The sequence below is a fragment of the Nerophis lumbriciformis genome, linkage group LG01, assembly GCF_033978685.3.
Source record: "Nerophis lumbriciformis linkage group LG01, RoL_Nlum_v2.1, whole genome shotgun sequence".
NCBI classification, from domain to species: domain Eukaryota; kingdom Metazoa; phylum Chordata; class Actinopteri; order Syngnathiformes; family Syngnathidae; genus Nerophis; species Nerophis lumbriciformis.
Genome location: NC_084548.2, coordinates 49,805,061 through 49,819,797, shown reverse-complemented (window position 1 = coordinate 49,819,797; position 14,737 = coordinate 49,805,061). Strand labels below are relative to the sequence as shown.

At 39.8% G+C, this 14,737-nt stretch overlaps 1 protein-coding gene across 1 annotated transcript in view; it reads right to left on the bottom strand.

Annotated features, from left to right (window-relative positions):
• The window catches only part of LOC133622647 (putative helicase mov-10-B.2), a 50,904-nt gene that overhangs the window by 19,154 nt on the left and 17,013 nt on the right, over positions 1 to 14,737 (bottom strand). Inside the window, exons 10-17 of the mRNA XM_061985486.1 lie at positions 14,494 to 14,673; positions 8,337 to 8,449; positions 8,060 to 8,256; positions 7,182 to 7,279; positions 3,630 to 3,727; positions 3,442 to 3,540; positions 3,252 to 3,354; positions 3,056 to 3,173 (exon numbers count right to left, since the gene is read on the bottom strand). Coding sequence (XP_061841470.1) covers positions 3,056 to 3,173; positions 3,252 to 3,354; positions 3,442 to 3,540; positions 3,630 to 3,727; positions 7,182 to 7,279; positions 8,060 to 8,256; positions 8,337 to 8,449; positions 14,494 to 14,673 — 1,006 coding nt within the window. The remainder of the gene's footprint in view (positions 1 to 3,055; positions 3,174 to 3,251; positions 3,355 to 3,441; positions 3,541 to 3,629; positions 3,728 to 7,181; positions 7,280 to 8,059; positions 8,257 to 8,336; positions 8,450 to 14,493; positions 14,674 to 14,737) is intronic.

Genomic DNA, 14,737 nt, shown 5'->3' with positions numbered 1-14,737 from the left:
GAAGGGGGAATTGTCGGAGGCAGATATTTACATATATCCGAATTTAAGTTGTACTTCTTCCATTTCTTTGTCATATTTGAAAACAGCTCGTGTTTTCCATTTCTTCTCTTGATGCTCTGTCAGCAAGTATACTGTGTGTGTTAACCTTGAGTTCTTTGGAATGTGTTTTGACTAGCATTTGTTTTGTCTAGAGAGATGGGACGAGAGAGAGGGTGGTGGGATCGGGAAGACAGACCATTTTGGGAGGCGCAATAGAATGTTCTATGGTTAGACTGGTCTCAATCAATGTATATTGGCAAAGCTTTGAGAATATACAACAAAATACCTATTCTGTCTCTGGTGGTTTTTCAACTCAGCTTTAAGTGTCGGAAAGAACTTGGGAGCGAATTGTGACTTGAATTCCCTGGGAGGAACAACTGGTCCAAAACGCAACAATATCAATGATGAAATCTTAACATTGCAACACATGTCAATACGCGCGACATATCCTGCTGAAAACGTCTCGGTATGATGACGTCAGCGCGTGACGTCGCGGATTGTGGAGGACATTTTGGGACAGCATGATGGCCAGCTATTAAGTCGTCTGTTTCATCGCAAAATTCCACAGTATTCTGGACATCTGTGTTGGTGAATCTTTTGCAATTTGTTCAATGAACAATGGAGACAGCTAAGAAGAAAGCTGTAGGAGGTAAGCGGTGTATTACAGCCGACTTCAGCAACACAAACACGGCCGGTGTTTCATTGTTTACATTCCCGAAAGATGACAGTCAATCTTTACCATTGGCCTGTGGAGAACTGGGACAACAGAGACTCTTACCAGGAGGACTTTGAGTTGGATACGCAGACACGATGCCGTGAGTACGCATGCAGCTGCGGCTTCCAAACATTTGATCGCTTGCCCGTACGTGCGTGCCGCTATGTGCATGTCACGTAAATAATTCAATGTATACACCCTGATGATTATCTTGTGTGATGACTGTATTATGATGATAGTATATATGATAGCATATATCTGTATCATGAATCAATTTAAGTGGACCCCGACTTTAACAAGTTGAAAAACTTAGTGGTCAATTGTACGGAATATGTACCTCACTGTGCAACCTACTAATAAAAGTCTCAAAAAGTCTCACGTACGTAACTTTGGGGACTTTGGGGAAATATATGTGCTGTATGAACTTTGGGGAGGTGAACGGTTCTTTGGGCTGTGGGATTGAGTGTGTTGTGCAGGTGTTTGAGTTGTATTGGCAGGTTATATGGACGGGAGGCGGGAGGTGTTTGTTATGCGGGATTAATTTGTGGCATATTAAATATAAGCCTGGTTGTGTTGTGGCTAATAGAGTATACATATGTCTAGTGTTTATTTACTGTTTTAGTCATTCCCAGCTGAATATCAGGTCCCACCCGCCTCTCACAGCATCTTACCTATCCCACCAGCTCTCGCTGCTGGTGGCCATGATTGTAAACAATGTGCGGATGTGAGGAGCTCCACAACCTGTGACGTCACGCTACTCGTCTGCTACTTCCGGTAGAGGCAAGGCTTTTTTATCAGCGACCAAAAGTTGCGAACTTTATCGTCGATGTTCTCTACTAAATCCTTTCAGCAAAAATATGGCAATATCGCGAAATGATCAAGTATGACACATAGAATGGATCTGCTTTCCCCATTTAAATAAGAAAATCGCATTTCAGTAGGCCTTTAACAGGTGTGTTATACTCTAGCTATGAAGGTATTTCATTTAAAATTAATGATTCCTGCTGTACTTTGTAGAAATTAATTTATTAAAGTCATGTCCGGAACCAATTACCATCGATAAACGAGGGACGACTGTATAGGTTTTATTCACCTGATGTCTCGTCCGGCTCATTAACTATGCGAGGCTTACAGTGGTGTGCCAGCGAGCGTCTGTTGTCATAGCAGTCTGGGCGGCATTTTGCCTTCCTCGAACAAAAATGCCCTACGCTTGCATTGTTTTTGGCTAAAAAAAAGTTCCTCATGAGGTAATCAACAAGGGCGGAAGATTGCAAGACTTAACGAAACATGATGAGAAAAAGTGTCAAGCACTCCAGTCCAAGGGAGCAGTGTCGAAGAACGTAGAAGTTTGCAGTAATCACTTCGTTAATGGTTTGTTTAATATACTTTCAACGCTTAGTGTTTCCCATTTAAGTATTATCTTGATATTATTTGTTTTTATCTTTTTTTAGAGTTCTTAAAATGCATTTTACTACGAGTGTTTCGTAAAGCACCAACTCAACGAGTCTAAATAAAAGAAAACAAATGTGAGCAAAACCTAAAAGAGTTAAGCTTTTACCAAAGGCAACGATCATAAATGAAGCTTTCAGCACATACACAACGTTGACATTTTGTAGTTATATTTTGATAAAGACGGGGAAACACGCTACTCGTAAACGGCGCATGCATCGACAACAAGGCAACAAAAACATGGCCGTATACGCAAAGTTAATCATGAAATGCAACCTTACCCAAGTAAAAATCTTGATACCAATATCCTTGACCCAGCCACACACAAAGAAGTTGTAGACCTCCATGATTTTCAAAGTTTCCATCTGTTTTGTCGTGTAGAATGACGTCTGCAGCACTATATGGTTCAACATGTCTGGGAATGCGACCAACGGATAATCCTTGAGATGACTCGACAAGTCTTGTTTGATAAAGTATAGGGATAGATTCCATTGCATAGTTCGATTTTTTGCTCCTATCTGCTTTTAGTGATGGGACCTAAACCCCTTGCGTACTCAGATAGTTTGCACTCTGTTTGCTGCACAGTCGCTATGTTGTTTTTTTATGTCAGAGCCCTGATCTAGGTCTGCAAGTAGCACCCTCAAAAGATCATCTGTTGTCTCATCAGGAGTGTGCCCAGATGTTGTAAAGAGCACATACAGAAAAATGGAGGCCATTAAAGGTTATTTTGAGGAAAATCACAGAGTTCCTTCATAGGAGTTAGGAATATGTGATTGTAGTGCTCCCTCTATTGACTCTTTTTGCAAGTAATCTAAGTATCAGAGACGTCAGAAGTGGAGAGAAAAATGTTACCTTCTGTTTCAGATGTTCCCAGTTGCAGAAGGAGTTGCGTATAATTTCATCGGCGCGGACCCGGAGTTCTCCATCATAGAAGAGCTCGTTGGGAATTTTCAAAATGGCCGGATGGGACCTGACAAGGATGGCAAGATTGATGACTGGGGGATGCCAGGAAAAGCACAAATGCGCAAGACGTCTATTTTAACAACACCTGTAATTGCACAGCAATTTGGTGACAAAGTTTTTGTCGAACCCACCGACGTTTTTCTGATACAACGACACGTGCATCATCATTCTTTCCAAGAGGGAAATGCCTGCAAACAGCAGAGCCAGAATGTATAACGCATACACAAGTCGGCCTATAACGCATTATGACGCATTCTCCCCCTTATGATTCTTACCCATTCCAAATTTGAGACCAAGGGGGGAAGCGACGATGGGTCCGAGCTGCTTGTGGTCTCCAGCTAAAACCACCTGTCCAGACTTTGGGTCCAGCAGCCCTTTAATGCAATCAGGAAAATACAGCAGAAATCAAACAGAAGACATCCAGAAAGTTCAGCGCACGTTCATAGTTGCTTTGTCACTTTACCAGCCAGTGGGATTAGACATTCAGTCTCCACGGCATTACCGGCCTCGTCCACAAAAAAGTGAGTGAAATGACCCATGGGGAGGTTTCCTGTGACCAGCCTGCAGAGAGCAGAAAGTAAGAGGAGAGAAGACCATTCAGTGGACACTTGATTAGGTTCAAAATGAGATCCACCGCATAAGAGCTACTTCAAAAACAAATTTTAGTTTTCTACTTTTTTCTATCCATCATAACCCAATAGGGCCTGATCTACTAAATTGTGTGTATTAAAATACATGCAAAACTTGATAGCACATGCAAAGCTGATCTACTAAGCTTGTGTTTCTTAAATATGCAAAATAGAGCGCAATCCGTTTAGTGTCTGTCTTCATGAATTTGCAGTATATATGCTAATCATCATACAACACTGGGAAGAGAAGATGCAAATAAAGCCCCAGATGTATAGATACTGCTTGATTACTGATGAGAAAACAAAGTCTGAATATCATTAAAACAATTAACTTCATCTTTTGACACTCTTCCTTTGACTCCCGTCCTTACACGCTACAATATTTCATCCATTCATCCATTTTCTACCGCGTATTCCCTTTGGGGTCACGGGGGGCGCTGGAGCCTATCTCAGCTACAATCGGGCGGAAGGCGGGGTACACCCTGGACAAGTCGCCACCTCATCACAGGGCCAACACAGATAGACAGACAACATTCACACTCACATTCACACACTAGGGCCAATTTAGTGTTGCCAATCAACCTATCCCCAGGTGCATGTCTTTGGAGGTGGGAGGAAGCCGGAGTACCCGGAGGGAACCCACGGAGTCACGGGGAGGACATGCAAACTCCATACAGAAAGATCCCGAGCCCGGGATTGAACCCAAGACTACTCAAGACCTTCGTATTGTGAGGCAGATGCACTAACCCCTGTTCCACCGTGCAGCCCACAATATTTCATATTGCAGAAATTTTATTTTGACGCAAAAATGTATGTTTAAAAACGCAAATTCCGCGTTTTTGCAGACATTTCACATTCCTGCAATTAAGGCTGCAACAAGTGATCGATTAATTCGATTAGGAAAAAAGCTTCAGTTTATATTCTGTTGCTCGATTAATCGTGTGAGTGTGACAACATTTTCCGCACAACTATGCACGAGAGCGATGGTGTGCAGGTGCCGTGATGGCGGCGAAAAGCAGAGAATTTTTATTAATGCACATGCTAAAAGTGCAATTTCAATATTGATGATGTGCATTTATTAGAAAAAACAACAAAGGTTACGGCAAGTGTATTTTATCTGATTACTCAATTAATCAAACAATCTACTCGATAGATTACTCGATAGCTGCAGGTCAACTTACAATGTGATTTATCAAAACTGTTCTGTGGCCGCTGTTTTGCATCTTAATTTAGCATGTCTAGAATGTCAGTGCAAACTGGCAGTTACGCACAAATGGCTGTGAGAAAGGAAGCAATTGTGCAATAAAGAGAGCGAATATTCAGCCTGTGTGTGTGTCAACATATTTGACTGTCCAAAATAAAAATATTAGACGTATCGTCTATTCAAAAATAATATTTTATAATTTTATAGCTGACTTTAGGGCTGATTAAAACAAATTCAAGTGATATGTTTTTGTGTCTGGTGGTGTTTATTTTTAATGGCGTTTTGTTTTTTCATATACAAAATACCTATTTCCTATATGAAAAACGTCTTGAAATATGCAATATCATTTCAGACACACCATCACACGTCCTGGCGCACTTAAAAATAGGTTCTGTTGTGTACAGTAGATCATGGCCCAGAAAAGATGGTACATACAGTCGTGGTCAAAGGTTTACATACACCTGTAAAGAACATAATGTCATGGCTGTCTTGAGTTTCCAATCATTTCTACAACTCTTTATTTTTTTGTGATAGAGTGATTGGAGCACATACTTGTTGGTCACAAAAACATTCATGAAGTTTGGTTCTTTTATGAATTTATTATGGGTCTACTGAAAATGTGACCAAATCTGCTGGGTCAAAAGTATACATACAGCAATGTTAATATTTGGTTACATGTCCTTTGGCAAGTTTCACTGCAATAAGGCGCTTTTGGTAGCCATCCACAAGCTTCTGGTTGAATTTTTGACCACTTCTCTTGACAAAAATGGTGCAGTCCAGGTAAATTTGTTGGTTTTCTGACATGGACTTGTTTCTTCAGAATTGTCCACATGTTCTCAATGGGGTTTAAGTCAGGACTTTGGGAAGGCCATTCTAAAAACTTAATTCTAGCCTGATTTAGCCATTCCTTTACCACTTTTGACGTTTGTGTTTGGGGTCATTGTCCTGTCGGTTGTTAGGTTGTCCTGAAGAATTTGGAGGTAATCCTCCTTTTTCATTGTCCCATTTACTCTCTGTAAAGCACCAGTTCCATTGACAGCAAAACAAGCCGAGGGCATAATACTAACACCACCATGCTTGACGGTAGGAATGGGATTCATGGGATTAAAGGCCTCACCTTTCTCCTCCAAACATATTGCTGGGTATTGTGGCCAAACAGCTTATTTTTTGTTTCATCTGACCACAGAACTTTCCTCCAGAAGGTATTATCTTTGTCCATGTGATCAGCAGAAAACTTCAGACGAGCCTTAAGGTGTCGCTTCTGGAGCAAGGGCTTCCTTCTTGCATGGTAGACTCTCAGTCCATGGCGATGCAAAACACTCTTGACTGTGGACACCTGTGTTCCAGCAGCTTCCAATTTATTGCAGACCTGCTTTTTGGTGGTTCTCGGTTGACTCTTGATCATCCTGACTAATTTTCTCTCAGCAGCAAGTGATAGCTTGCGTTTTCTTCCTGATCATGGCAGTGACAAAACTGTGCCATGCACTTTATACTTACAAATAATTGTCTGCACAGTTGCTCTTGGGACCATAAGCTGCTTTGAAATGGCTCCAAGTGACTTTCCTGACTTGTTCAAGTCAATGATTCGTTTTTTCAGATCTGTGCTGAGTTCCTATGACGTTCTCATTGTCGCGTTTGTAACAGAGTCTAATGACTGCATCACATGAGCCCTATTTAAATGGGCTTAGAGCAGTCAACAGGTGTCTTCAATCATAATCACTCACATGAAGTTAAGAGGCCATGCCATGAAGCTAATTTGATTTGATTGTAACTTTTCTACATCACCAAAATTGATCATGTATGTTGCTGTATGTATACTTTTGACCAAGCAGATTTGGTCACATTTTCAGTAGACCCATAATAAATTCATAAAAGAACCAAACTTCCTGAATGTTTTTTGTGACAAGTATGTGCTCCAATCACTCTATCACAAAAAAATAAGAGTTGTAGAAATTATTGGAAAGTCAAGACAACCATGACATTATGTCCTTCACAAGTGTATGTAAACTTTTGATCACGACTGTATATTTGTGTGCTGCATGTCAACATGATGAAACGCCACAGGTTGGACCATATGACGCCATTAATGTGGAGAAATGAGGGTCTCCATGGTGACAATATGTTAAAAAAAAAAGCACAATTTACAAGTGTCATTGACATCAACAATATAATGTTACACTACCTTCCAGCAGTGATCAGAGTGGTGAAAATGACTTTATACTTCATCAGCTCCTCTTTGGGAGGAAAAATGTAACAATCCCCTTGCAGGTTACAACATGCCTGTGAAGTCACCACAATGAACATGCACACAAAGTTAACATATTAATAAGTCATGTCAAACAATTCAAGCAGATTAACCACATTTTAAAATTTGGATTGATCACGATTATTTACAATAAATTAAATGCTTGCATTACTTAAATACACTTTTAAAGAGACCCCAACATTTTCAAACAAACTGAGTTTTATTGTCAGGAACATTTTTTAAATGTTTTACTTGAATAATTAATTTGAAAAATTCAAGTAAATGTTTGACTTGAAAAATGTATTTGCAAAAGAAATAGATACTTTTTTTAAAGTCCCATCAGAGTGTATTTTGAAGCAATCACACTCATCTTTGCACTGGTGTATGCTTTACCAAGCACTGATTGTACAACAACCAGTGCCGCCTTTCAGATAACCATCCATGATCAAGGTAAAGGAGCATGTACGGTTAAGTTGTGTGATTAATCTGCTTTTAAACATGATTAATTGCATGTGTTAATGCATTAAGTTTGACAGTCCTATTATCAATTAAACAAGATCATACATGTAAAGCACAGCACAGAGAGCAAATCTTATTCTTGTGACACCACATGCTGTTGTCCACTAGAGTTCACTAAGGTAACCGAAACATTTTGAACCACAAAACTGAATCATTCATATTGACACTACATTATGATGTCCACAAGAGGTCACTACTGTTTACAGAAAATGTTAGAAAAAGTTAGTGAAACATGACATTGTTAGCTTAGCCATGACAGAATTAAAAAAATACTGCATGTTGTTGTCTCCACTGACCTTGAGCTTCTCTGGGACTGTTTGTGGGTCACGGCTAGGGGCGTACATGCGGTACAATAAGTGATTATCCACATGCTCGGCAACTCTTTGGCAGAAAAGATCAGTCGCACTGTTGGAGGGAGCGCAGGCTAAAATGTGGCAATGTGGCTGTCTCTCCACTATCTGCTTGATGGCCTCAACCAGAGTGACCGTTTTGCCTGAAAAGGACAAAGAGCCATCAGATAGAAGTTATCCGTCTATGAGGATGGAAACGCCTGAACAGCGTCATGTGCTTTACCCGTGCCAGGTGGTCCAAACACCAGGTATGGAGCGGGTTTGGAGGTGCCAGCTACGATGTGACACACAGCATCCATCTGCTCAGGGTTGTTTTCCAGTTTACGGTTACAGAGACTACACAGCACACAAACAAGTGACGATATTGATGACCTCGGATGTCAACATTGCAGCATTACACTACGCTGGTGGATAAAAAAAAACTCACGGTGTAATTGTTTCAGCTAAAGTGGGTATGTTGAAATACATTTCAGTTGCATTCACCTTTAACCAGAATACTGAGAACATTTAAAGAAGGAGATAAAATGTTAGGTCTTCTTGAATCTTAGGGTGTACTCAAACCAGTCCATAAGTATGTGCTGGACTTGGGTGTGATTCCGCCTCCCTCTCCTGACCCTTCCTGACCTACGTTCACACCCAGCATTCATGCATTAGCCCCTTGACTTGTCTCATCACTTCTATTCTGCTGTAAAACTGCGATTTCCCTGACTTTGTGGATTATTTCCAATCTAATTGTGTGTCACCTGACTGAAAAGTATGTAAAATGCCACAGTCATTTAAAAAAGGCTATATCTGCGTAAAAACACTCCTCTAAAATCTTGGACACAAATGGGAGCTTAGAAATAGGACGATAGTTGGACAAGACAGAAGAGTCACGACTGGTCTTTTTTAACAAAGGTTCAACATCTGGCTATTGACAGTAGGAAAGCACACCCCCAGAAGTCAGGCTGCTGTTGACTATATCCTTCACAATAGGGCCAATAGTTGTCCAGACCTCCTTAACAAAGAGAGGTGGGACAGAATCAGTGGGAGAAGAGCTAACTTTCAGTTTATTAATCAAGTCATTGAGAGCTGGTAGTAACATAGGTTCAAAGTCTTGAAAAACTTTCACACAATTTTTTGATGTAGCAAGAATAAAAGACGGGTGTGATATTTTAGCTCTGACAGTAGCAACCTTGTTGTTAAAAAAAGTGCTAGATATTGCTAAAAGTCTCGCATGACATTTCCAGCACGGTGTATGGACTGGGATTTAAAACGAAACCAATTGTTTTAAAAAATAATGTTATTTGAAACTAAGTCGGAGAAATGCTTAAGTTTTTGCAGCCTTCACAACATCCTGATACTTTCTCCAACTGTCTCTAAGGAGTTGGTATGTCACCCGCAGTCTATGCTTCTTCCAGCTGCGTTCTGCTTCACGACACTCACGCCTCGCTGCCTTGCTAGTTGGCGTAGCAAATGTTACAGTGAACCCCCAGAATATCCGACCAAAACATTCGGTTTCTCACTCACGAGCATTAGCCTATAGCAGATTGAAAACTAGTGAATGTGAAGGACAGTGCTGAGAAGAAGCAGAAGATATTCATTGAATTGAAGAAAGAATTCAAAGAACAACTTGATGTGGTGTGTGTGTGTGTGTGTGTGTGTGTGTGTGTGTGTGTGTGTGTGTGTGTGTGTGTGTGTGTGTGTGTGTGTGTGTGTGTGTGTGTGTGTGTGCGTGTGTGTTAAGCCGACTTGGTAAAGGTCGTGAGTTCAAACCCCGGCCGAGTCATACCAAAGACTATAAAATTGGGACCCATTACCTCCCTGCTTGGCACTCAGCATCAAGGGTTGGAATTGTGGGTTAAATCACCAAAAATGATTCCCGGGCGCGACCACCGCTGCTGCCCACTGCTCCCCTCACCTCCCAGGGGGGTGATCAAGGGTGATGGGTCAAATGCAGAGAACAATTTCGCCACACCTAGTGTGTGTGTGACAATCATTGGAACTTTAACTTTAAAGCAATACGATCCTAGCACTTTTCAACTTGCGCCATTCTAAGTAGAAGGAGTTAGGGTTGCATGATTTTAAGAAAAAAACTAATTACGATTTTTCAGCGAAACATTGCGATTCGATTTGCTGTTGTTTTTTAGATTTTAAACATTTAAATGCATAAAACAGCTAAAATAATGAGTGAAGGAAGTCATGTGACTTTTAAACTACATTGACATTACACTGTCAATTGTCTCGAGTTACCACACATTAGAATTATATGCAATAATCAACTTTCAAAAACATTTGACTTGATGTGGACAGGGCACACAAACTTCCTATTTTCTGTAACCAATTCTGCTTGGCCAGCACACCAAGGATGCGCGGCTCGACGATTCTGATAGGAAAACACATCCATCACTCAAATGCTGTAGAACGAAGAGAAAAAAATAAATTAAAAAACTCTTGCCTCTTGCGGTTTGGTTATTGCAGTAATTAAAACCTTAAAATTGATTAATCGCGCAGCCCTAGAAGGAGTCAATAAAAGCTAGAATAATGCCAGCAAAGGGTGTTAAAACATTTTAAAAAATGGGGCACTAATGTATTTTAAGTAATAAGCAAAATTAATGATTGTCAGAATAATGACACATCTGGTTTTAGTCAAGACTTCAAACCTTGCTACTGCATGTAAATATTGGCTTCAAACACAAATACACAATGAAACACATTACTGATGCGCCAACACTTGTATATTTCGCCAAAAATATTGTCTTCTTAACGGTCTTCTTAATAAACATAGGCTAAAGAAAATAAGATCACAAGGAAAGGCGAACATTGCGTGTGACGGCATCTTGAAAGTAAACACAACTTTGTCACATTTGCCTCACGTCACTGCTGGCAAACGGCAAGGGTTGATTACCTAGCGAGACGTGAGCGACGTCCGTATGCATAGGGGCGTATTTTCAATACTTCGCCATCGCACCAGATGCTTGAAGCCAAGCGGGAGGGAGAATTCTCCCTTGTTTTAGCTCTTCCCCCCTTGGTTTTGCGCGTTCACGTCACAGCCCTTAATTGAAGTAAGCTTGGGGAATCTTCCTGGATATCGAGGGGTAGGAGAAATTCCCAACATTATTGCACTGTGCCTGCTAAAAACTATGGCAGAAAAAAAAACTAAGAGAAGCCTAGAAATGTAAGTAATAAGCTTAATTATGGATTTTCAATAACAACGCTCATTGTTGTTGTTCAAATGTTCATTTATTGCTACCCCATGTAAATATTGGCTATTTTTTAATTGTTGTATTTTTTTTTAATTGCTTGGAAAACAATCGACTTCCAGTATACATTGCTAAACGTAGCTGTAACTTTATTATTTGATTTATCAATGTAGAAAGAATAAACAGCACAACTACATAGGCTACATTCTCAATTGTTTATTGTATGTTTTAACCACTCGTTACAACAAGCCAGCAACGTAGTTGAAGCTACTGTTGATTATTGCTTTTGAACACTGCATTCCCTGTTTTCTGCCTCATCAGTAACGTAACATGATGCATATTTGTGAAAAGTCTGTACGTTACATTCACCCTTTGCCATCGTTGTGTCTGGAAACACACGTGAGACCAACATGTAACCACAGACCTCTCGGATGCATTTTTTTCAAAGGGGACACGCATCAATGATCCGCTTCAGAAACGACAACTAAAGGTCTGTTTTCTTCTTGATGTAGACAGGCTAAAGGAAAGGGCCCAAATAAAAAGCAAAACACCCGTGCGATGGCATCTTGAAAGTAAACATTTGTCGCATCTGCTTTAGGTCACTCCCAGCAAACAGCGAGGGTTGATGACGTGGCAAAACCCGAGTGACGTTTGAATTCCTGGAGGCGTATTTTCAGCACTTGGCCATGGCACGAGATGCTAAAGCCAAGGGGGAGCGTTAAAAAGAAGGGGAAGGGGGAAGAGGGAAAATTAATTTGGATTGATCCTTAGATTGGTCAGATCTCGCCTTACACTTGGTCAATCTAAGTAAGTCTAATGCCCTGAGAATATTTAATAAGGCCGTAAACATGTGCAAAATTCTTGTGTCCAGCTAAAGAGCTCTGATGAAGGCTGAAGCGTCAGCTGAAACTGTCAGCAGGTAAGAAACCTCTTACACAAAAAAACTTTGTTTGAACACAAGAATTTTGCACATATTTTTTTGAAAAGGTCCCGTTACACTGCACACGAAATCTGATTTATTTTACCCCCTAAGTGACATAGATCAGATTTTTTTGCTAATCTAAACACTCCAAAGTGCTTCATATCAGATATTTTTACATCAGAGATGGGCCACATCAGGAGGTAGTCCAAATCCGATTGGAATTTCTTCAAATGTGACTTCAGTCTAAATGGAAATGCGACTCAAATGCAACTTTTTCGTCACTTTTAGGCAAACCCGTCATTGCGTGTGCGCGGGGAAAGACACAGACCGCCAGGGCACGTCATTACAACTCTGGTTTTGTTTTTTCAGCAGGTGACTTTTCGGTACATCACTAGTCAATAGTGCGCAAATAGTAGGCTATATGTAATATATTAATATATATTTTGATTTTGCTTACATGTTACGTACATTGCGTAAGTTGTTTACTAGGGCTGTGAATCTTTGGGTGTTCCACAATTTGATTCAATATCGATTCTTGGGGTCACGATTCGATTCAAAATCGATTTTTTTTTTGTCAATTCAACACGATTCTTGATTCAAAAACGATTTTTTCCCGATTCAAAACGATTCTCTAATCATTCAATACATAGGATTTCAGCAGGATCTACCCCAGTCTGCTGACATGGAAGCAGAGTAGTAGATTTTTGTAAAAAGCTTTTATAATTGTAAAGGACAATGTTTTATCAACTGATTGCAATCATGTAAATTAGTTTTAACTATTAAATGAACCAAAAATATGACTTATTTTCTCTTTGTGAAAATATTGGACACAGTGTGTTGTCAAGCTTATGAGATGCGATGCAAGTGTAAGCCACTGTGACACTATTCTTTATTTTTTATAAATGTCTAATGATAATGTCAATGAGGGATTTTTAATCAGTGCTATGTTGAAATTGTAACTAATATTGATACTGTTGTTGATAATATTCATTTTGTTTTCACTGCTTTTGGTTTGTTCTGTGTCGTGTTTGTTTCTCCTCTCAATTGCTCTGTTTATTGCAGTTCTGAGTGTTGCTAGGTCGGGTTTGGTTTTGGAATTGGATTGCATTGTTATGGTATTGCTGTGTATTGTTTTGTTGGATTGATTATTTTTTTTAAAAACACAAAAAAAACAATTTTAATAAAAAAAACCTTTTTTTTTTTTTTTTTTAAATCGATTTTTTAAAAATGAGAATCGATTCTGAATCGCACAACGTGAGAATCGCGATTCGAATTCAAATCGTTTTTTTCCCACACCCCTATTGTTTCCGTAAATGAGTTGAAAAATAAATCTAACGTAGATCCACGCTGATGTCCATGTTGCCTCTACCTAACAGCCCTAAAAAGATTAGAATCCCCCCAAATATATTACACCATATACATGCATTCATACATTATATTACTTTAGTTTATTTTTCATTAAAAAAACAACTTATATTTAATGTGTGGCGACCATATCTATGTTGGAGACTTATTTATATCTGTAGCATTACTAGCAACTTCTTTGTTCATTTACGGAATCCAATCAACTTCTTTTGTTTTCACTATTTCGAACTGTGCATGCAAGTGACATCAAGGCCACATTGGGGCCACTTTGGGGCATGTGCTTGTTTGTATTGGAGTTTGATAAAAAACACATTTTACTTGTAATGGAAACAGTCAGCTGGTAAAATCTGATTTCGAAAAATTCGGTTTGGGCCACTTTGATCTACAGTGTAAATGTAGTCAAGATGAACGCAATCGATTTACTTCAAGGCTGTAAACAGTTTTTAAGCTGTAACATCACTTCCCGGAAATTTGATTACCATGGTCATGTTCGGTCCCTATAAACCGCAACGACTGTAGTTGAATTTCAATCCAGTTGAATGGGGAACATTGATTTGAGATCTGAGTATTTTCAGTTATTTCGGCCCAAGGTAACACACTACAAAGTATATTTTCTAAAACTGACATATGTTATGTACATTGTGCCTGTTTTACATGAAGAAAGTGAAAAGAGCACAAATGAAGGTATAATGGAATGCTTGGATGAGTTGTGTGTAGAAGAACAAAAGCCTGCCAAACACAATTGTGATGAACAGCGATTATGAGCCAGGAGGCCGTGTCCATTTTCTTCTGATTGCATTGCTTGAACATGTGTGGATTCACAACATAGCCATGTAGTCTTTAACATGTTATATGTTTGTCCTGTGAGAACAAAAATAATCCTTTTTTATGTATTCTTTTATGCACCTCACCTTAGTGTGGGGACTTCAGGCATCTCCTTTAAGCTGAGGTCGTGTTTCTGTGGGAATAACACTTCTCCAAGGCCATATTTGACCGCAAAGCCCACTGCTCTATGCTGCACGCGCAGCATGATGCGGTTTATTGTGAACTCCACGTTGAAATGCATGCCTTCGATAAAACGATTCAACAAACTGCAAGCACATTTACATAGGTATGTGAATCTGTGAACGTTTCTGGTCAGATAGTTAAAAGAGC